The sequence below is a fragment of the Ambystoma mexicanum genome, chromosome 4p (assembly GCF_040938575.1).
Source record: "Ambystoma mexicanum isolate Mex_15411 chromosome 4p, UKY_AmexF1_1, whole genome shotgun sequence".
Classification (NCBI taxonomy): Eukaryota; Metazoa; Chordata; class Amphibia; order Caudata; family Ambystomatidae; genus Ambystoma; species Ambystoma mexicanum.
Window position 1 is genome coordinate 609012845 of NC_090927.1, and position 24839 is coordinate 609037683.

General features: G+C 44.7%; 1 protein-coding gene across 3 annotated transcripts in view; it reads right to left on the reverse strand.

Annotated features, from left to right (window-relative positions):
* Positions 1-1801: 1801 nt before the first annotated feature.
* RAB23 (RAB23, member RAS oncogene family) overlaps positions 1802-24839 on the reverse strand; it is a 318320-nt gene continuing 295282 nt past the window's right edge. For 2 of the 3 annotated variants that reach the window (XM_069606185.1, XM_069606183.1), the window contains one exon: positions 1802-2742. In XM_069606185.1, coding sequence (XP_069462286.1) covers positions 2603-2742 — 140 coding nt within the window. In that variant the 3' untranslated portion in view covers positions 1802-2602. The remainder of the gene's footprint in view (positions 2743-24839) is intronic. The other variant, XM_069606184.1, reaches the window with a different exon arrangement.

A 24839-nucleotide genomic window follows, 5' to 3' on the forward strand; every position in this document is an offset into this window, starting at 1 on the left:
CCATAACATGTTACTCCACATACAATTCAAGCATTTTGTCAGGAAAAGTTACATATCTTATTTGCAAACGTGTGCTTCTTTTTTGTCCTCGCCCGACTATTTACTTCATTTATACTCACTGTTGGTGTGGATGATATTTTGTTTTTCTCCCCCTTTAAGGCCTTTGCATGGGTTCGTCCAAATCCTTCCGATCGAACAGGAATCTCAACACTTTTGGCATTTCTAACGAAACTAAGGTGACTCCAGAGACAACTTATTAATAAGTGATATCCACTGATCATTAGATAACGTGGTTTGATATGTAATTGGGTCAGTGCATTCGACTATACAAATAGCCCAAGCAATAGATTGAAAGCGGCTACTGGCCTTTTCCTGGAGCTTCTCTGAACGGATGTCAAGCCTCACAACACTCCCAAACTAGGCAGGAACACTATAGCTTGAAAACACATGTGGTATCCCTGGTGTTCAGTGCAGCGCAAACATTGCAGCTTCCCCCTGTGCTGCACAGAGAACCCTTTAAAAAATGGTTGAGGTCCGACTGAAAAGATTATAAACATCCAGTTGACAAGCCTGTCAAAATAATTGTGTACTCGCATAAGGATTCACAGATGTCTTCTGGGCTCAGCGTCTAGTTCGTGTGGTCCTTTGAAATGTTGAAAACAAAGATCGAGTGCTACTGCAGGATCAGATTGTTGAGGCACCAAAAACATAGGTTTACACTCAGGCTAGGGACACTAATCCCCCCCGCAATTTATGGGAGAGCTACTGTGGAATGAACTTTTGATCACAGTGTGCAACATTCTTTAAACCCATTTGCCCATGGTATAGACAGGAGCCATGAGCAGGTCGCAGACCAGACAACAGATGTCACGTAAGCTTGTGGAGAAAAAGAAAAAAAAAGAAAATCGCTCTGTGAACTTTGAAAGAAAATGGCTGAGGAACAGGATGCATGTTAAGGAATTTGGGCACATGCTGTCAGACACACACACACATATATTCTCCAACGGGATTCTTGATGGTTTTGGAATGTTCTATTAAGTATCCAGGAAGTCAGGGCATTACAATGAGTCCAGAGGAAGTGGGTCTATATTTACAACAAGGTTAGCACTTTTTCCACAAATCAATTTCCACTGTTCTCACTTGCCAGATGTGCTGTTGCAAGGGACAAAAGGGACAGAAATACATATGAATGCACTGAGAAAAATAAGCATTTTAGCTCAGTATTGTCCATCTACAGCACCAAGAAACTCTGGCACATAACTACTTGAACAGTGCATATATGGTGTGCATGTAGCTTAACTGCTGAACACCTCTGCAATATACAGAATGAAGGTATTCTCTTTCTAGAGAAAAACATTGCGGGTCCAAAGGTAAGCTTACAGGGTGAAGATGAAAAATAAAGACATGGGTAGAGTGAAAAGAACCCTAAAATATACCACTTTCAAAACAAGGTTAAACTCTCACTATTAGGTCTTTCTATCAGGCAGTAGCACTCATGACATTTCAGTATAATCTACTTTGGCTTCGCATCAGATTCAAGTGGTTAAAACGGAATTTAAGTGTAATGCCATTCCAGATCACGCAAATCTGTTTCAGAACGTCTACTGGAAGTTGGACATGATGGCAGGGAAGTGTGGTTTGTTGTAGGAGAAGTAAATCCTTTGCTAACTAAAATGAGAAGGCACAGTTAAAGAAAAGGAAACCGTTTACACGGATCTCTAAAACGTTATTCCAAACTGGACCAGAGTTTTTCACTTTGTCTGCTTAGGCTAGGACGTGAACAGTCGAAAGGCAATTGAACTCTTTAAAAACATGGCTGTAATGCAGTTTAAAGTGAAGCTGGTGAACAATTTTGGCACCATGCACTTTTCAAATCGCAGTTCAAGGTCCAAGAGTAGTGAGAGAATGTAAATGTACATGTAGTGTTTGCTTGAACCCTTCTGTGGAAAAGGATTAACAAAATAAAAAAAGAAAACAAATTAAAATACTCACAAATCCAATATATAAAAACACCTTTGTCAATTAAACGGAATCTTCGCTTCAAAGATCTTTAGGTACCTGCATACCCAACCTAACAATTATATATAATACATACATATTGCACGAATACACAGCTTCCAGTTACAGGTTACTGCAATTTGCAAAAACTAGCCCATTTTCCAAATCACTTGTGACCATGTCCTGGATGAAGAGCACTAGTCTTATAACAAATATCTTGGTGTTTCCAAGGGAAATGCGCGTCCCTCAGTTTACAATAATTTGGTCATGATAGTCATGTTTAAATGAATGTTCCTCATCTGCCTTATAACAGACCACACCTGCTAATGACTATCAAAAGACTACCTCATGTTTAGCCCGTTAAAAAAGCGCTCCGGTCAAAGAAGTGGCCATTCTACTATTTCAGGTTCGTCTCAGCTTCTTTAAGCTTCCATCATTATTCTGGTCCAGCTTCTTTCAGTTGGGCAAATCGGTACAAAGGTTGATATAGTACAGAAAGTGTTTTGCTCTCCATAGCCGACTGGCAATCTTCCTCATTGATCGAAATTAATGATTGCACAATCATTTCAGACTACTCCTTCGCTGCTTCTGAACATAAATGATTCTAAAGTAAAACACAACCGCTAAATGGACTTTTGTTTTTCTTGGTCCTCTGCTTGTTTGGTCGAAGGTTGATGACATCACCTCCATTAAGAGAGCTAGAATTCTGTCCAGAATGACTTCCACCTGCTGTATTAAACACACCTACGAAAAGTGAGCAGGAAAAAAAAGGTTCAGAAGGGCATCCACATTCATTAACTTTCATATTACGTTGCTTTTTTTTAAAACAATGATGCAATCTGACTATAGCCAGCCTAGCTCCCAGTCACGACAACACAATAAAGGGTGATCTGGAGGGTGATGGGCATGCTATCCCCCTCTGATAATTTTCTTTAAAATATATAGCCAACAGTAGCATTTAGGGCATTTGTATGAAATGTGAGTGGCTAACAATCCAGTACTTTAATGTTTGTCACTGCTGTATCCAGCAGCAGTATTACATAGAAGCAGAAAAGAACAAGTTACTCTCTTACCTGGTAACGTTCTTTCGATGGGATGGTCCGACGACATATTACATATCTATGACAGGTAATCACCACAGCTGTGCTGCTTCGGAAACTTTTTTCGGCGTCTGCGTCGATGACGTCGATGCGCCGTCGTCGAGGACCTCCTCCGACGTGCGACGTCATCCGATGTGATAAGTAGGACGCACGACGCCCGTAGCCTCAGTTGTAGTTTTTCCCCCAGAACGTGTGACATTAGTCTACTGCCAGTCAGACACAAAGCCTTGCGGAACGTAAGCTGCAATCGCATAAGAAATTCTGCAGCAGGGAAGGTAGGGAGGGAGCGATATGGAATACGAAAGAACGTTACCAGGTAAGAGAGTAACTTGCTCTTCGAGGGGATTGGGTCCTCCGACGTATTCATTTCTATGACAGACTCCCAAAGCAGTACCAGAGCAAGGAGGAGGGAAAGAATTTAGAATTAAAATTTAGAATTGCCAATAAAATAGCAGAGCAAAGGACCGCCTTGCCAAAGGCCAGATCCTGTCCTCCGATGGAATCAAGGGAATAGTGACGTACAAATGTATGTACTGAAGCCCAGGTGGCTGCATCACAGATGTTGCAAATAGGAACACCCCTCTGCAGGGCAGTAGATGCAGCCATACCGCTGGTAGAATGGGCCCGCAAGCCAGCCGGTGGGTGGGTCCTTACCCGCCAAGCGGTAACACTCTGAGATGGCCAAAATAATCCAGCAAGAGAGTCTGTTTTGTCACAGCTTGTCCCAAACGGCTTTCCAGAAAGCCTGTCGACGCCCGAGGCGTCGATGTCTTCCTCGAAGACTTCACAGGTGCACACGGTCTCGAGCGCGTCGAGGACCGGGACCTGGAACGGGTACGTCGAGAACGAGTCCCCTTGTCCGAACGGGACCTCTCCCGTGACTCGTGCCGACCACTCTTGTGAGCGGTGTCTCTTGACCTTCCACGACCGACCGCACCCGGGGGCGCGGACGGCTTAGTACCCTGCAACTCGAGAATCGCCAGCATTTTCTTCCCGGAGGAAACCCATTCCTCCGGCGTCACAAGACTGGTGGGGTAAGCGACGTGCGGGGCAGAGTCCTCAGAACAGGACCTGGAAGACGACCGGTGTCGGCGCTTCCGAGAATGCCTCGAAGAGGCCGAGGAGTGGCAAGACCGACTCCTAGAAGGAGACGCCCGAGACTTCCGACGCGGAAAGTCACCTCTCGAATCATCCGTCGAAAGCCCAGCAGACTTCGACTTCCGGGGCTCGGACAACCGACCTACCGACAACTTCTTCTTACGTTCCCGTAAGGCTTTGGACGTGAGCGCCTGGCAGTCGATACAGTCATCCGTGTCGTGGGCCTCCCCGAGGCACCAGAGGCAGGTGTCGTGCGAGACCGTCACCGACATCTTGGACCCACAATCCCCACACTTCTTGAAGCCCGGACGCGGGGTCGAAGACGAAGTAGAAGACATCTTCTTACGAAGGAATTTCTCACCAAAACGAACAGGTTCGAAGAACCGAGAAGAACAGAACTCCAAAGAGTCGAGGCGTAACCGAGATTCACGAAGCAACACGTTCGCGGAAAAAACGGAACTGAGGCTACGGGCGTCATGCGTCCTACTTATCACATCGGATGACGTCGGGCGAGGTCCTAGACGACGGCTCATCGACGCAGGACGCAGAAAAAAGTTTCCGAAGCAGCACAGCTGTGGTGATTACCTGTCATAGATATGGAATACGTCAGAGGACCCAATCCCCTCGAAATTCATATCGTGGTACAACGTCACCCTCACAAAAGTGGATTTTACTAATTGGAACCATCACAATCTATGGGTGCGTGACACTATAGTCTTTCGTTGGTTGTGATTTTAACACATTGGATCAGAGTCTTCCTTACAGGGTAGTAATCTTTACATCTCAGAGTACATTTTCAGTTTGGCCAGTCTCAATTATGCCACTTACAGTAATGGAGTCTGTCTCAAATTTGGGAGGCATAATTTCTCTGCTAAAAGATTATATATGGACAGGAATTCTAAAATGAAACTCATGTGGACGCCCTGATTTTTAGATCCCTAATTCAGCTGAGGAGCGTTTACCTATTGAGGAGATCAGCATTCCCTGGGGTAGGGTGATGCAACTACAACCTAAAGCACGGTTAGTACTGTTCAATTAAGACTATAGCAGGCCTACTTAGAGCGGCCAGTACTGTTCCATTAAAAAGAAAATTAAGTCTATGGTCACATGTAAAACCACCAGAAACTGAATTAAAAAAGAAACTGTGTTAAAGGGTTTGCATACCGGAATACAAAGACCTCACCAAAAACACGCATGTACAAAAAATGCTGTTAGTTGCAACTAGAAAACTCACAGATTAATATGTGTGAAGTAATCTCATGAAAAAGTCTTGCATATTTAAAAATGAATAATCCAACCTAAACTGATGTTATTTACAATCAGGACACTACCTTGCAAACCATAAACCATACATATGCATACACCTACTTGTAAATGTGGAGAATACGCATTTGTAACATGCATGCATAAAATCACACACAAAAATGAAATTGTACACTTACATAATTAACTGCGCACATCATGAAATATACTTGTACATGCACTAGGGAATAGCATGCACCCATTTGTAATTGAAAAAACGTGTAGATCCTTGTAAAACATTATGCATGTACATATGCTTATACAATCTATAGCCTTACACATGGAAGGCACAAAGCTAGGAGCAACCTTGAATGCTTATTACGCAAAGTCCAACATTATTAGGTGAACATTGTAGAGCACACTATGTAATAAAATATTGGTCTAATAAATATTCTTCCAAGTACCTAATAGTGCTACGGGTAATGCGACAACTTAACAGAAGGAAGGCTAATATCACCATTTGAAATGATTAACAAATCATGGTTTCCAGGCGCTCTATTTTGAGGCTCCTAGCGGATGAGCCCCTGGGAAGAGAAAAGCTTTGTCCTCTGCACACTATCTGCGAGGCCAAGGCCTAATGGTTCCTGCTCACTTTTCGTAGGTGGAAAGAAACCTATTAAGAGGTCCCTAAACAATGAAAGCACACTAAACAGGTTACCACCCTTGGTTAATTGAAATAGAAGACATTTTTTAGGCATTTACAAACATATTTGTTCTGGGATATAGATCTTCCCCAATAAATTCTATTTGACAACTTATAGATCAATTCAAAACAATACAATTTATTATTCATACAAAATAATGGGAGTTGGCCCAACGCGTTTCGAGTTCAAAAAAGACTCTTCATCAGGGGCATCTTTTCATTTTCAATTACATTTCTATAAAGAAAAGAAACATTTTAAATTTAAACAATATAAATGAATGTCTGTGCATATATATATTGCCAAAAGACAATTTTCAAAACAACTTGAGTGTGAACAACATTTCAAAATCACAAAGTAACGCTCAATTCCTCGAGTTTAAGGGTTTAAATGTAGAGTATATATTTTACATCAAGAATCTAGTGACCTGACTAGTTTGTTTGTATATGTTACTGGGTTCGAAAGAAGCGCCACAAAGCTATGATTTTCGATGTGAATCTCATTGGTTGAGAAGATTGTCTTCAACATTAAAAAATAACTTGCTAACATATAGGTGTTATTATAGGGCTATTCTTATCCTATTGATATAGCCAAAGAGGGTATCCTACACGTCCAATGAAGGTAATATACAATCCGTAGAGGATAGCTATGGTTCAAGAAACAACGAGGCTGTAAAATAGTCCAGTATATGGGTAAAAGCCCAAAGACATTTCTATTCTGTCTAAAAAAGATATTAACTTACTGCTCAAGGATCTTGGAGCTGCCCTATGGGGTTGATCAGGTCCGTGAATACCAGAGAGCCTTTGCAGTTGTAGTGATCCTGTTGACTAATCTATTCATGTGGGTCTGCGTCTAAAGGTTGAAGTCCTGCAGAGTCCAAAAAGGGAGAGGTAAGTCTACTATTTCCAGTCAGTTAAGGTATTATAGCTAAGAGTTTCAGGGTGACTTGCTTCTGTCTGTTTTTTAGATCCTGATGGAGTGCTCCATCTAGTCCGGTGAGGGTAGGAGAAGCGTCTGCCATCTTGGATTCAGGAGTCCCTTAAATATGTCTACAGGTGTCTGACGTCACTCGCGCATGCGCGAGTGACGTCACAGTCATCCTGCCGCTCGCGATTACGCAAGCTTCTACATAATCTTGAAATCATGGCACCAATTGTGTATAGGTCCTGGTATCATCCAGGAGTTTTTTGCATCCTGTGTTGTACAGTGTGGTATCCATTAGTACTAATGCTCCTCCTTTGTCAGCTTGTTTTAATGTTAGACTAGTGTCCTGGGCTAGCTGTTTAATGACCTCCATTTGATGTTTTCGTATGTTCTTTCTATTTGGTTGTTCATATTTTAACCATTTCAAGTCTTTGGTAGTTTTTTGTTTAAACAAATTTATCAAAGGAGGATTCACTTGTGGGTGAAAGTTGCTTCTGTTTTTCAATTCTAAGAATGTATGCTTAGGTTGTGGTTGAAGGTTATCTTCAATATTGTGGAAGAACACTTTCAGCTCCATTTTACGGATGAGTTTGAACAAATTTACTTCTTCAAAGAAGGAGGTATTGTTCGTAGGAATGAATGAAACACCTAGATTCAGTGTCTGAGTCTGTGTTGTTGTAAGAGGTCTCGAGGAAATGTTTATGACCAGATCTTGTTTTATTTCTTCTTCTGACGTGGTTTTCTTCTTTCATCTTCTTGTCTTCCTACCTCTAAAAAAGGTGTAGGATGTTGGTTTTGAGAAGGTGTAGTTGGTGGTACCACTGGTGCTGCTGTTGTTGATGCACTTGCACTTGTAGTTGGAGTTTCCTCCAGATCTCCACTGGTGACCTCACTACTGTCCGTGTTATTTGTAGGCTGTGGTTGCCTAGAGAGGTCTATGTTGTTGAGGTCAAGTGTTTCCGTAAAATTCCTGCCATGAGTAAACTATGTCTCTTGCGTAATCCAGAGTGTCCCTTCTGAATTTCCTTATTTTACGTTGTTCAATGTCCTTTTTGTAACTGTCCAATTTTGAACAGATATGCACCCTGCAATGATCCGTGTTTTCCTTTTCTAAGGACACATTTTCTGTATTTCTATTTTTCCATACACATAAACCTTAAATGGGAATTACTACTTGTCTAAGTTAGAACACCAAACAGCCTCTGTTTTTTTAATAATAAGTCTTTTGAGGACAGCAACAGGCATTGCATCCAGCCTCATATTGAAAACACAATATAGCTGCCAGCTACCATTAGAATTAGCGCCTCGCACTCCGCGAATGACGCAACTTTGATACACAAACATCAGTGACGTCACTCGCGCATGTGCGAGTGACGTCACAATACCGGCAACCCAATTCACTATGTGATTAACGGTCCACATTTAGTTCAAGCATAGAACAGCTCGCGGACCCCGACGCCCGCTCAGCCTGATACTTAACTGTCTGTAGCACGCCTGGTGCCATGATTTCAAGATTATGTAGAAGCTTGCGTAATCGCGAGCGGCAGGATGACTGTGACATCACTCGCGCATGCGCGAGTGACGTCAGACACCTGTAGACATATTTAAGGGACTCCTGAATCCAAGATGGCAGACGCTTCTCCTACCCTCACCGGACTAGATGCAGCACTCCATCAGGATCTAAAAAACAGAGACAGAAGTAAGTCACCCTGAAACTCTTAGCTATAATACCTTAACTGACTGGAAATAGTAGACTTACCTCTCCCTTTTTGGACTCTGCAGGACTTCAACCTTTAGACGCAGACCCACATGAATAGATTAGTCAAAAGGATCACTACAACTGCAAAGGCTCTCTGGTATTCACGGACCTGATCAACCCCATAGGGCAGCTCCAAGATCCTTGAGCAGTAAGTTAATATCCTTTTTAGACAGAATAGAAATGTCTTTGGGCTTTTACCCATATACTGGAATATTTCACAGCCTCGTCGTTTTTTGAACCATAGCTATCCTCTACGGATTGTATATTACCTTCATTGGACGTGTAGGATACCCTCTTTGGCTATATCAATAGGATAAGAATAGCCCTATAATAACACCTATATGTTAGCAAGTTATTTTTTAATGTTGAAGACAATCTTCTCAACCAATGAGATTCACATCGAAAATCATAGCTTTGTGGCGCTTCTTTCGAACCCAGTAACATGTACAAACAAACTAGTCAGGTCACTAGATTCTTGATGTAAAATATATACTCTACATTTAAACCCTTAAACTCGAGGAATTGAGCGTTACTTTGTGATTTTGAAATGTTGTTCACACTCAAGTTGTTTTGAAAATTGTCTTTTGGCAATATATATATGCACAGACATTCATTTATATTGTTTAAATTTAAAATGTTTCTTTTCTTTATAGAAATGTAATTGAAAATAAAAAGATGCCCCTGATGAAGAGTCTTTTTTGAACTCGAAACGCGTTGGGCCAACTCCCATTATTTTGTATGAATAATAAATTGTATTGTTTTGAATTGATCTATAAGTTGTCAAATAGAATTTATTGGGGAGGATCTATATCCCAGAACAAATATGTTTGAAAATGCCTAAAAAATGTCTTCTATTTCAATTAACCAAGGGTGGTAACCTGTTTAGTGTGCTTCCATTGTTTAGGGACCTCTTAATAGGTTTCTTTCCACCTAATTCTTAAGCAACCAGTAGGCCTTGGCCTTGCAGATAGTGTGCAGGGGACGAAGCTTTCCTAAATAGGAAAGCATTTTTTCTTTCTTTTTTTTTTTCTTTTGTCTCTCCCCTCTGGCCTAGATACCAAGGCCGAGTACCTCTCCCCCGCACCTGTACTTAACATAACACCAATCTAAAGTGCCAAACAAATCCGTATGGCTAAAACTAAACTACTTTATTCAGAAGAAGGTGTGCTCAGTGTATTGATCACTTTTCCCCCTGGGAAGAGAACACAGGTAGATAGGAGGACATGTGAACCAATTGTATATTATGAAATATAAACATAGTGTTTTATAACGGTTTAAACTTTTTTTTATATGTAGGACATCTGATTGAGGTTTAATCGAAATTTTAATAGTATGTTAATTAATATGGAATCTGTAATGTTTGGAGATATGAATATGTGGAACATTTTTTTAATTTTTTTATTGTGGTTTAAATGTATGTATTCTTAATGTATGAGAATCATTTCTTCATTTTGTAAAGGTTCTTTAATAACCAAAAACAAAAACAATATCACCATTTGTTGTTAGACAAATGTGAATTTGAACTAAGAGCATAACAGAAAATGAAAGGATTAACAAATCATGCTTTCCAGGCCAAGTCGAAGAATCTCTCTGAACAGTAACAGATCAGAACCTGCCATTAAATAGCACATTATATGCATGTCTGTGGACCTGGAATCGGAAGGACACTAAACATCAATAATGCATGAAAGTACAGGAATGGGAGCCCGATCAGCAAGAATACTAAACACTACCAGCAAAGCAAGGCATTCCCAGTGAAACATATGTTCGATGATTCATTCAAGGAGGGCTGAAGACCTTAAACCCTAGGAGACATTGTAAACCGAGGACGAAGACACGTAAAAGCCCATCTGCAATGATAGAAAAGTATAAAGCGTGTAGGTAAAGGCATGCAGGTTTGCCTGTGGAAATAAAAGATCAACAGGCAACTGTTTTCACTCAAAATACCCCTGAAAAGTAAAAGTGAGTGAAGCAAGTAATGCACGCATAGAATCGAATCACGCGCATAAAGGGACAACAAATAGTTAATAGGCAAATGAACGTTAAGTCGAATAACCTCACAGGAACTCAAACACAGAACAACATGTTGCAACGGACTATCACCTTGCAGAAGCTCAGGTGTGGGAACCTGGGTCTAGTGTATAGATGCCTATGAGAAAGGTAGCTTGCTGAGTGTCGATGACCGTACCTTGTCGCTGGAAATGTTGCTGCCATTCTCAGAGCTCTGCTGGTATCACGCCAACCTGCAGCTGTCATCTCTCACCATGAGGAAAGGCCTGTTTGAATCTAAAGTCTGACTGTTGACCCAAAATGGGGCAGGGGAGCTGGATCCTGTGCAGACACCTGCATTAGAGACATCTTTACCATGTGCTGGGTTGCTGTCAGAGCCTGACCAAACTGTCAAATGACAGACTCTGGTGGTTAAGATTTCTTTTCTCTCTCTCTCTACACATAACCATCTCAATCGCCTTGCATTTGGCATCCAGTCCTTCAGTGTAAAGTAGCTACCTTGCCAGGCCAAAGGAGGAAGATAAAGGGTCAGGGGTCCTCTCTTCAGTCTTCAAGAGGCTGGTGACCGATGGTTAACCCCAAACCACAATAGCTGATGCACCATGTTAAACCTTTCTACAGAGACTTTATTTGCAAGAACTTGATTAAGAGGAACGCCTTGTAATAGACTGAACTAGAACAAGGTTTAAAACTAGGGTTTGAATTCCAAGTGTTGCTCTTGTTGATGTAGTTCTAGCCTACCTCTGGGGTGTGAAACATTATTTTACATTTCTAACCCTATTTCAGCCATTTACATGTGCATTGCAAACTAAACTGTGTTCTAATCTAAAGTGGTAGTTAACACATGTTGGTGGTACCAAACTGTGGTGTAGATATATTTAATACTGACTTTATTTACCAGTAGTGTGTTGATTTTACCGATGGACTGTGTTTAATAGTACATTTCGTGCTCACCTGTGTGGACCTTACTCTTGTTAATTAGAATTCACACCAACTGCCTTCTCCTAAGTCTAAGCCTAATTGCTCAGCTACATTGGAATTGACAGTTTGGTCTAGAAGATGGCACCTTTAAGTTGGCTGCTCAAAGGCCCTGACCAGAGTAGGTTCTAAAAAGGATATGAGCTCAAAGTATCTACCAAACAGCCGTGACTACAACTTTTTGAAGATCTTTTTTATAGCACGATCAAGTGCTGCCTGTGCAGTGCCCAGTACTAACCTGGCGGCATATGGGCAATCTTGAAAAATAAAGGCTGGAGCACTCCGTTATGCCTCATGTCATGTGCCGCTCTCTACATATGCAAAACATGCTGTTACCAAAGCAGTGCTGCAGAAATGCAGCGTTACTGTAAGATTAATGTAGTGCAGAAAACATGCCTCATGAAAATTGTGCCCTTAGTTGGAACCCGATGTACTAAGTAGCTGATTGTCACGACAGAATGTAACTGCCAAACTTGCAGTGCAAATTGCCTCCACATAAAGGAAAGAGGGTTACTTTAATAACTAACGGGGTGCTTAATGCCGACGATTGTCTTAAAGAAAAAAAAAGCATCAAATTAACTTTGGTTAAGTATTGGGGGGAGCACAGTGGTGACAGGGAGAGGGGGAATAACTTTAAGAATACGGATACAAGAACTGAAGGCTTCAAGATGTTTTGTGCAGCACAGGGCAGCTGACTGACACGAGGGTCGCTATAATATGTACACATTTTAGAGCGCAAGGATGTAAAACTCCCTGAAAGCTGCCTCCTTAAAATCTTAGGTTGAAAACACTGTGTAACAAATAGCACTGCTCAGTAAGACTAAGACCATATTCTGGAGCAAAATGCTAGCGTTTGAGCTAATATGTATAGCCACAAAGCATTGTTTGTGTGGCTCTTAACTGGGGAACTTCCAGTGATGGCTAATAAGTAGGGCTGTGGCGTGCCCGATATGGCTGAAACAGCTGATTCTACTTTCACTTTGTATATACAACTTAACTTAAAAGCGTTTGCTAAACATACCCCAATGCTCCAACCACACAACTATGTCAGACCGGTACAAATCGTCAAATATAATGACAGAGTATCAAGAGTGAAGGAGACTTGTAGTTTCTGCGCCTTGAGGGCGATCTGGCTTGGGTCAAAGACCATTTTCTGGATCAAAAGTATAGCATTACATCTAATTTGCATACCCCACAATGCATTGCTCATGTGGTTCTGAACTAGAGGTTAACATCCAGTGATGGCTACGAGGTGGAGCTGTAGCAGCATGCAAGACTTGGCCCGAAACGGTTTGTTGTACTTATAGAGACCTACAACGAAATCAAAAAGAGGCATCATATAATGTTGTCACAGAATGCCAAGGCAACAAAATTTAGCAGCAGAAAAAAACCCAGTACTGATGAGCCAATAGTTTTGGCTTTTGCATAATGAATATTGTTTGTGTTTCAAGCTACTGTCGCCATATGCTCAAGTACTACCATCATTTGCCTCTCATCAGTATGATATGCTCGGGTGCTCACACAATTTTGCCACCCATCACCTCCATATGCCCATGTACATTATTTACAAGGCATTTCCATCTAATTTCCTAGTGTCCAAATCTATAAAAGGTTGCATAAGATTCGATATGCCCAACTACTCACACATGCTCCGTTTGCTATCATACATATTTCCCGCTGCTTACACCATTTAATTTGCAATGCCACTTTAAATCACATAGTGCCCTCATTGTACATATTTTGGAATTATAAGCACAGGTATTAACACCATATGCCAAGCATTGCCACTGTTAACCGAAACGACACAATTTGACAAGCTACCCTTATACGAGGAGGTTCTCATCTCATGTGCAAGGTATTGGCAATATATTCCCAGGTACACCATCTTCAGGCTGTTGCAATCATAAGCATGGGGACCACCACCATTTCATAGTTGTCATAATGTGCTGACATGCTCACATTATTTGCGAAGTTACTGCAATCAAATACCCTGGTGCGAGAGCTGTGTGTGGCTGGTGGAGAGCAGGGAGTCTGTATTCTATTGCCTTGGTCTGGAGGACAGGAGGTAAGCTCACCCACTTCCTACTCTTCTTTGCTTCAAAGACAGTAGGGCTGGGGAGCCCGTCAGGAGTGCAGGAACGCTGCATTCCTAACTTCTTGATGACTAAGTGGGTGGGAAGCGCCGCTCCTCTACTCTTTTACCCGACTCCATGATTCTGCTGCTAAATGTGGGATATGCAGGAAGGGCGGAAATGAGGTGCACCAGTCTTCATCCAGCCTTATCCAGCTCCCTGGACCCACTGCCAAAGGAAGTGAAACAGCCAAGATGGTGTGTCCCTCGCCATTTTGGATCTGCCCAGAGGGCTTGGCTGATGGGGAGGCACGAGTCACACGTTCCAATGTCCCAGACCCAGAGGTGCACAGGTGAGTGAGTGGAGGAAGAGGCATAAAGGGTGAGGGATTCCAAAGGTGAAGGTGATGGGGAGACTCGCCTGAGGACAACGGCACTAAAATGGCAGCTGAGGCAGACGTGTAGATGGTCCTCAGCCACCACGGCTCTGGTTACTTGAGTATTCCACCTGCATTGCTAGACTCCTGAGTGACCAGTGTTTCTCTCCAAGTGCTGATATAGAACATAATCATAATAGAAGAGCAAAGAAAGAGCTGGAGACTAAATATAGTGTATGATGTTGCAGTAGGTTTATAGATGTACAGACTGGATGGAAATATTGTTTTCTGCTTTGCGTAAATATCTAGTTAGCTTTGTGTATTTATTATGTAATAGAAACGACAAAGCAAGAGACGAGTGGATGGAGTTCTAGCAGGCAGAAAACTGGGCAAACTAAGTGGAAATTTTTGCTTGAGGACTGTCACTTTCGGGTACTTGGTTTAAAACTACAGGCTAATGACAAGGAGTTTTGGATCAGAGGGGTGGTTTAGCACAGGCTTCACAGATATATGTAACCAGCATTTCACAGAATTTGGGTTTCCATCAAAAGCATGTGAATGTTTGAAAATGTCCACTTTCAAGAAGTGTTCTCTCGTGCCTGTTCATTTGATGCCCCTTCTCAATTAAATATAGCTAACGTTATACATTTTAGATACACCAACCTAAACTGAACTTTACAGAAAAACATGATGTAAACACTGGAGGGGGGTGTTCTGTACTCCTGCCCTCTATATGGCAGAGTAGAAGCACAGAGCACCACAGACGAGATTCTCTATAGGGTAGCAATGGACAAGCAATCAAGGCTTAAGCTCTCAGGAGGTGATGCAGGCTGGTTCTTAAATACAGTGTAATTCCCCAAGCCCCCACAAAGGAATGTCCACACACTATGTTTGTGATAACACAGTTATTTATATAAATAAGGTTCAGAATATATACATACACAATAACACACTTTGTGCTCAGGCAATACTACAATGATAAATATGTACACTATCTATGTGGTACCACAGTTAACTGTTGACTCCTTTAAAATGCCCAAACTGCTGACAGTTTAAATGACATACAGGTCTAATTTTTTATTTTTTTATTTTATTTTATTGTAAAACTACAGTTTAATACATGTATCAAACTTTTGTTACAAGAATTTCCCACTTTAGCTGTTATGCACCAATCAAAGCTAAATTGACGTTGTCGTTTCCACTCCCTTTATTTCTTTTTCCTTTTTCCTCACACATAATAAAATCTTGTCTCGTATCCTCAGGTATACATGTCTAATAGCAATGTGAACCAAAACCAGACATGGGAGGAAAACAAGGTGGGTTAAACAATTGGCAGAATACTTGGTCCATACCGCCAGACAGTTCTGGGTGAGGATCCCCCCCCCCCCCACCTGGGCAACCTGTAAATAAAGTATATTGACAAGCCCAGTCCATATATTGTTTAGCAGAGTCTTGTTCCCTTCTTAAAATTTTCTACTACCCCAATTCAGCAGACCTGTACTTGGTTTAGCAGAGTTCTTCGATGGGTCGTCGACTGATCCTTCTTGAGTGAACTCCCTTTAAGGCAGGAGCCACGGATTGTCTCGATTCCTCGAGGAAAAGGTGAACAATGTCGTTGAGGCAGCAGCTTCGGTCCTTGCGGTGCTCATCGACGATCGGTCGTGGACGTCCTGCGAAGATGAGGCATGCGGTGCACCTCAATGACGAAGGTTTGTTGCCGCAAAGCAGATCGATGACGAACATAGGCCCAGCAAGGGCATCGGGTCGTCAGCGTTTGGCGATCGAGACTCGACCACAGCTGGCTTCCGGATCTTCGCTGGCGTCTTTGTGGACTTCGGGTGGCAGGAAACCCACCGGCGGATTCTCCTCGGTTTGACTTTCTCCAGCGGCACAAAGCGGTCGACGGTAATGAGCAAGAGAGTCCTTGATTTTGAAGTGTTTTAGGCAATGGAGTGTTGCGGCCCCAGTCGACGAGGTTACAGTGGTCCTCCGAACCTCGGTCGACGGTGATGGTCATCGATGGCCTCGACTTCCTGGCACTTCACTTCAGCCTTTCAAGGACTGACTTCCAGGGAGCCTTGATGAAGGTTAGCTGGGGCACAATGTTCCCTCGTAGCTTGGGAAGAGGTCTTCTAGCCATGACCTCTCTTGGATCAGTTCTAGGAGACAACAGCTTTCGGATTGTGTCGAAGGAAAGCAGCAGCAAAGCCTTCTTCTAGCAGGGCTTCAAGGTAAGCATCAAGTTTTGACTTCAGCTTCTGAAAAATTCCAGTAAGCGAGAGGTCCCCAGATATACTGTTCTGTCTCTCATTCATACTGCTGAGCCAGGCTCAGGCAGCCAATCATTCAGAAGAGCATTCAGTAGGCAGGCAGTCAATCAGGCTCACAGTGCATTCAGTCGATACATCTTCATCCACACACTCGCAACAAGGAATGTGGATTGGGACAAGCACCCATCCATTCAGCACTCCACACTGCATTCATACCAGTTTCGGGTAGGGCTGTCTCAGTCATTGTGTCAACCAACAGAAACCAGACACCCATAACATGAAATGTATACTGGTCACACACTCCATTCACCCAGGTCCCACCCCAAGGGTGTACCCACAACATACAGTCATTGTGAAGGCTCCAGCCAGTCTGGCCTGGGCTTCCCCACAAAACCATATATGGGATTCCACCCAACAGCCAACCAGGGGAAGGGACAGAGTCAGGGCTTTCCAGGACTTGGGAAAACAAAATAACGGGCAATAGAAAGCAAGAGGCCACAGGGGTCATCTGGTCTCCTATCAGGAATCAACTGATTCCAATAACAGGGTCGGAGTATCCCAAAATGGAGGATACTCCGAGCACCTGTCAAATTCAGCATGGAGCTGCCACCAGCCCATACCCTGCGCTGTGGGCCACACACAGGTGCCCAAAAACATACACTAGGGGTACAGGGTTGTACCGCCACCCATGGGTGCCATCAGGGTATCCCAAGGGTCTGTTTACAAAACCAAAAAGAGGAAGAGCTGCACTGCCAGGAGCCCTACATGGACTCCTGTGCAGAAAATATCACAGAACACACATGATAAAAGAAGTACAGGACAAGGACATGCAAGCCCTGTCCCTCCAATACATTTCCAGCATCACACATGAGACAATGGCGAGCTTTATAGTAGCTATAACGCAATTAAGCATTATGTGACATCTTTACATTTTTAGGAATGGATTTGCAGGACTAACAAAAGTTACAGCATACTGGTTCTTCAAAATATAATATAGTAAGCGAAGTTAAGCATCATTCGGATTATACTGGTTTGCAATTTGTAGAAAAACAAACAAATGTTCCTGGCTAATAGACCCACACCGGTCCTTGGCCTTTTTAAGAGTGGGGGGAGATAATTACTGCACTCTATTTGCCCCTTTGAACTTGCTGTGAACAAAGGAAGGAGGGTGGGGAGAGCTCTGAGGACAAGAGAAGAATGCAGGGTGATCTGTGTTTTCCTTGAACAGAATATTTATATGATATATGATAGGTTATTTATAATGCGTGTAATACCCAGAGGTTTCTAAGCGCAGACCATATATCACCAACAGTGCTAAGTGTAAAAATAATTAGCAAATGTATACAATTATATTGTAAATTGCAATGCAATACCGCTTATTTTATGACTTGCAAAAACAGACATAGTTGAAATGCAACTTACAGGTTTGTACGATCTGTTGATAATTGGAGGAGACAGAAAAACAGTAGCCAGTGTGGGGGGAAACCTGGGGGTTGAACATTTTAATAAACTGAGCCCGGTTGCATTACAATACTGTGCTGCTAATGCAAACTGCCATGTTTAACAAGTGCCTTACTGCCTTTTTGAGGTGAGCCCTACGTCCTACTATGCATGTTCCAAGCTTGACAGCTTCATCGGCTATTGAGTAGCAGTGTTCACCTCCACAACTCTCACCTTTTTTAGGCTGTTGCTTTCCTAGGCAAGGTGGCTTTAGCAAACGGAAGTCATCATATAGTTAGCGGGCTTGCCTGCTCGGTCTGTGAACCGCGGAAGTAGCTTACCTTGTATACATTACTGTATCATTATGTGCCTTCCAGTCTGTCTGTATTGTCTAGAGCGTGAGAACACAGCCACTGCCTGAGACTTGAATGCTGAGACACTGTCCTTCCATCTGCAACAGTTTGTCTCATGTCCACGCCTCCCTCTCCATTGAAATGCATGTGTACCTTCCAGTATGTAACCCAGCGCATTGAGGGGAGAGGGGGTTGTTGCATTGAGTCTCATTCTGCTGCTGGTTTGTTGTTGTCCTGTGGCTTGGATATTACTAATAAAGCCGTTAAACAATCCAATGGAATAGTCTGATTATTTTTACACACCACCATTAATTATCTCTGAAGGATCCTTCCAATGAGATAAACTATCTGTTTCTATTGCTTTGCCTCCCTACGGTAGGTTGTACACACTCAGATCTTGCCCAGACCTTTAATGGATCAATGGCAGCTCAAATTGATGTGTAATTGCAAGGCAAGACATGGTGAAGATGCAAAGCAAAGGTTGTGATGGACCAGAATGTGTTTATTTGGAAAGCTTGACATCCATATAGTTTCAAGGCGCATATGAATTAGGTTTTATTAATGCCATTATTTCCTAGAAGGATCAGCTAAGAGGCTTCAGCATGAAGGTGGAAAGGGAGTTTGATTTTTTTGTAAAGAAAATCTGAGTTTTAGCACCCCCAAGCAGAAAAGGTTTTAAAGTACTGGAGTCAAAATAAAGGGAGCACGGTAATCAGGGAAAAGAGGGGGAAGGGTTTCATAAAAAAAAAAAAAAAAAAAATCAGACAATTCGAGGGGGCGCTGTTGCGCTCGATCGAGATGGCCGCGTGAATGTTCAATTCCGACCGAGGGGAGAACTTTTTCAACTATCCCTCCAAGCTGGTGCTGCTATTGAATCCAAAACTTCGCGGGCCGCCGCCTGAGGACCCGCTGACAGGCTTGGTCGACTGGTGTTGCTCGGAGAGGGACCGTTGCTGTGTTAATCACATCTATTCGGGAGCCGGCTGAATCCTTTGTTCCCCCCCTGCGCCGCATGGTGCGCGGCCACCTGGGAACACGAGTGTCGGAACCCGCAGCAGAAGGGGCGCTTGATGCTCCGGTACGCGCGCTCTTCCTAAGCTGCTGGGAAAGTTGCTGTGAAAATTGCTGTTGAGCTCGCTGGCCCCAGTGTACACAAGGAAGACCCTCATTGCTACCCCCTGCTGTCAACCTGAGCACAGTGACGGCGGCCCAGTCGGGGGTCGCCCGGACAGAGCTGAGGTGCGTGGCTCTGCCTGCCCTTCTGCAGCTAAGGTACAGGGCCTCGGCGCATCGAGCCAAAACTCTAATACGAAAATGGGGTGAACCCCCTTAATGGGCCATGTTCAACAACCCATAGTGGCCCCACTGACCCACGCGGTACTGTGCACACGACATGCTCCCGGTCCAAGATTACTGTATGGAACATCACAATTCAGGTGCCTGGAGGTCCTGGACCCTCCCTCACCCCCCCACCAGACCCCCCACCGTCCCCCTGGCTGTGAACTGTCGTCCCCTTCTGCCTCTTACCAACCCCAGCCCTGCTGATACGCAGCGGGTCATTCACCCCTGCTGCCACACAGATCCAGCACTACCATCTTTGGTCAGAGACGCGGTGGACTGCTCCTAAAGCGGCACCACTGGCGCTCTGTGGCTGGCTGACGCTACAAGCTGCAATGTCGACCTTTCTGGAACCCTGTGGGTGATGTACCCCGGCGCTCGCCATGGTGCGGTAGGTGCACAGCCCATCTTTATCGCCCTACCACGGTACCACGACCCCCCTGTTAACAGTGCGCACCGCGAGGGTCATGCTCTCTGGGGGTTGCTGAATTAGCCCCCACTGCCCAGTGCTCTGCCTTTCAAGGCCAGAACATTGTTGTGTGGCCGCCCCCCTGCGCAATACACATGGCCTGAATCCTTATTAGCAAGATCTCACGCATCGGGCGTGACTGACAACGCCTTGACAGTATTTGGCTGGGAACCCACCGAACAAACGCTGCACCGCTCACTCGCGTGAATTGAGCAGACTTCAAGCATCGCCCCCATCAGAGCCCTTTGCCTAACACCGGACTATCACTGTGCGAGACATGTGGGGGCTCCCGAGGTTCACTTGATAGTAAACAGCATACATGAAGAACTAATGGGGCAGCATCACTGACCACCCTTGCTGCCAATTATCGGTCTTGTTGCATGCGGGGCCGTGACCCACCTGGTGGAGGGCCGGTCGATCGTATTAGCTGCAATCACCATCCTTAGCGTTTAGACGATCGCCTACACCGTGCACTGCTCATAACCACTATGGCATTGCTAGGGCATTGCTCCTGGGCCGCCCCGCTGTGCATAGTGAATCGCCTGGTCCCCGTGATAGTAGAGTCCCACATGCGGAGCCACACGGCCACCTCCGTGAATGCAACTGACTGGAGCCCTATTCGCCGGGTGGCATACTGTTGATTTACAAAGAGAACCTTGAACATTATCCTAGATAACAGCGCTTCCAATATACGTCCTCCTCCCTCCTGTCATACGGGCAAGGCCAAAGTCCGCTAGAGGTGCAGCAGAACGTTTCCTCTGATAACATTTATTCTTCGTTGCCCCGGTGAGGTCTGCCCTATCCTGGAGTGGCAGAGGTCAAGTAGCAACCCCTGCCCCCCTGTTCCAGGGATGCTGGTTACATGTGTGGGACAACCCTTTAAGTCGTGAGATGCCGGTTGCCTGCTTGTATGACCCTCTGGCTTGAGATTCTGACACTGCTGTGCCAGTACTGGCTTTGCCTGGCTCGACGACGCTCCAAAGCCGTATGACTCTGCAATCTAGCTTTCAGCTAAAGTCTAATGTGGACACCTGTGCCATTCCTTGAGATTGCTACTCTAACTCAAGAGCTCCTTATTCTTAAGAGGGGAAACTGCAACCATGCTCTCCGGGCGGCTATGGTAAACATGACCAAAGGAGCCAGCAAGATACAGAGCACTATCAATATGCATACTAAAACAACACAGAAGCTGAACGAACCCCAACCAGAACAAGGTACATCCATGGCAACGTCCTCTGAAACCTCGGAATCACAGAAAATTATGGAATACATACGGGAGGGGTTCACTACCCTTCACCCCAAGCTGGACGATATGAGCGGGACCATATGCTCGATCAAAGCCCACATGGAGAAAATAGACCCTTGGGTGACAGAGGTGGAAACTAGAGTCGGGACGGCCGAGGATGACATCGTGGCCCTCCGAGCCGAAGTCTATGCCTTGTCTGGATAGGTCAGAGAGGTCAGCAAGAAGAACGAGGACCTTGAATCGTGTTCCAGACGCAATAATATTTGCAACATCGGCGTCCCAGAGGATGGCATCGAAGGTCCCATGGAGGACTATGCTGAGCAGATGCTACTCTGTCTCTATTAGACTCTCCGAAACTTTCCCCGCAGTTCGCCATCGAGAGAGCCCATCGATCCTTGATGGCGAAGCCAAGAACGGGAGTTCCTCCCCGCCCCATTATAGCTAGAATACTGAATTATCGTGATAGGGATTCTCTGCTTCGTGCGGTGAAAGCCAGAGGCGACCTTTTTTTGGGCTCCTCTATGATTCACCTCTATCCGGATTTCTCCACTGTCATCCAGCAGTAACAAAAACCTTCCTGGTCGTCAAGAAGAAACTGCGAGACCTAGGGGTCAAATACTCTGTTTTATCCCGCTAAACTCAGGATTGAACACTCAAATCGAACTTATTTCTTTACCATCCCTGAGGAAGCCTCCAAGTTCATTGAAGACCGCTTCCCTGGCTGAGCAGCTCGTGGGACTGTCTATGCAGACAGCATGGTTTCTGTTCACTGTTGAATGCTAAGCACTCCTAGTGCAGGCGGTGGTCGGTTTATCAATTTGCTAACTGTTCACTGAGTTGATCGGACCATCAGGCATCCGGCTTTGGCCCGCAAGTTTGATACCCTTATTACTGTTCTGTATTGTCATTATAATGCACACCACATAATGGGCTTCATTACGAGGAATGCGGTAGAGGGATAAGGGGGCTGGTAGGGATGCCGGCCCCGTTATCCCCCTACCGCCCCATTAGGATGACTCCTCGCGGGACCCGCTAAGGACGCCTGGTTTTACCAGGCATCCTTAGCGGGTCCCGCGAGCAGATCAGGATGCTAACAACCGGCCCGTCATTAACATGCCCATTGTTAGCATCATCCCCATTCCCATTGAGCCCTATGGGGGCTCGAATGTGAATGGGGATGTACCGGGTCCGGGTTCCCTGAATGGGGAAATACCGGGCACTCCAAGGTCGGAATGGCCTGTTAAATCCCCATTTCAGGGAACCCGGAATGGGGGTACCATGCCGCAAATTGCGGCATGGCTACCTCCTTCCTCGTAATGAGGCCCAATTACTAGTCAATATCCCCTTCCGGACACGTTGCCATTCATGATCAGCGCAAGGCCCCCCAGGCAATGTTGGCACTGGTTGTGACTGAGTTTAAGTGGGATGGGGTTACCACCTCCCTGTTTGGGGGAGCGGTGGGGCTAGGGGAGGGCGGGAAGGGAGTTATAGTTAGAAAAATGCTTGACATGCAGCCAGGGATCCGAGCCCCTGTATTTACCTCGGCGGGACTCAAAAGACTGCGGCCTCGCTGTCCTTGGCCGAGACCCTGTAATGCAACCCTTGGTAGGGATAACTTTCTACTATTGCAGAACCTCCAGCACAATGGCAGATGACAATGTTATATGTATGAGCTGGAATGTTACGGGGCTGGGTAACCATACTAAAATGCGTAAGATGCAACTGTACATTGAACGTCATAAGGTCAAATTACTTTTTTATTTATTTTTTTTTTTTACAAGAAACACAGGCTATATCTGGTGGCTGTGAGGGGTTCGCCAGGTCCTGGGGCTCCCAACGCTACTATACCACCTACTCCACCCAAAACCGTGGAGTTATGATCCTCATTCATAAAAGCCTTCAATTCCTACATAAGGTGATTCATGTAGACCTGCTGAGACGTACGTGTTACTATATGGGACACTGCAGGGTAGAGAAGTTGTATTGTTAAACATATATGGCCCCAATATTGACGATCCCGACTTCTATTCACACTTTTCTCTACTTTCTGGCTTCCCTCTTGTTCCAATACTTTGGGGTGGAGACTAACAATATTCTGGACATTGCCTATGACAGATCCGGCTCTAAACCCAGCCAACTCTCCAAGGCAGCCAGAACCATCATTGACTCACAAGCTCAATTTGGTATCGTCGACGCGTGCCGACTGCTTAATCCAGACTCCCGAATGTTCTCTTTCTACTCCTCGGTGCATGACTCCCATTCACGCATAGATAGATGGATTATCTCAGACACGCTCGTCAGAATCGTTACCCAAATCGTTGTCCCGGGTGGATAGCTCAGTGGCAGCGTGCGCGTCTTGGAAGCAAGACGACACGAAGCAACAACAGGTTCGATCCCCGGGTCCGCGCTTAAAAACCTCTGGGTGTTTAAGCGCGTTATAAATAAGTAACTAAAACAAAAAAAAAAAAACACAATTACGCAACTAAAAAAAAAAAAACAATTCCTGTAACAGCGCCTCGATGCCTGCGGGCTGTGTGATCGCTTTATAAATGTAAAATAACAATAACAAATGTCTATCCTCCCCAGAACATTCTCAGATCACTCCCCTGTAATCATCTCCCAGAGGTGGTGCACGGACGACCCAAAGACCCGCTCATGGAAATTAAAACCACACTCCTTAATGGATATTGCTTTTGAAACCGAGGTGGGTACCAGCATAGACACATTTTTTTCGTTGAATACCGGCTCTGTCGACTCTCAGGCCACCCTCTGGGAGGCATTGGGGGTTTATCTTAGGGCCATAGCGATTTCCAAGGAAGCTGGGATCCTTAAAATAATACAGAGGGACATTGCTGAGAGTGAATCTAGACTTCTTTCTTGAGACTCAATATGCGTCCTCTCAGCAGACAGATACACTTGCCGGTAGAGGCTCCGAACTAGACACGTTCCGCTCTAACGCCGAACAGGAACGTAGGTTCCTCAATGACCCTGGTCTGCGTGTAGGTACGAGGAGTGTTAGCGTCCGGGTCGGGTTCTGGCCAGGCTGATCCGTCTTGAGAACAGTACATCGCATATCCCGGCTATAGAGAGGACTGATGGTACTTTGGCTCTAACATCATACAATGTTAACTCTGAATTTCGCTCCTTTTACGAAAACCTCTTTTCCAATGCAGACAGGGCTGATACGACCGACAGAGACATTCTTAGAAAGTCTTCCACTCTCGGTCCTCTCCTCGGCAACGAGGGAGGCTTTAGATCCGCCGATCACATCTGAAGAAATGTACAACGCCATAGACCTCCTATCCTCCGGTAAATCTCCTGGCTCCGACGGTCTACCAATTGAATTTTATAAGCACTACAAATCCTGCCTCGTCCCACAATTATCGGCCCTATGGAGTGAGGCCTGCGACCCAGGGATCCTTCCCCCATCTCTTTGTGAAGCAATAATAGTGGTACTACTTAAAC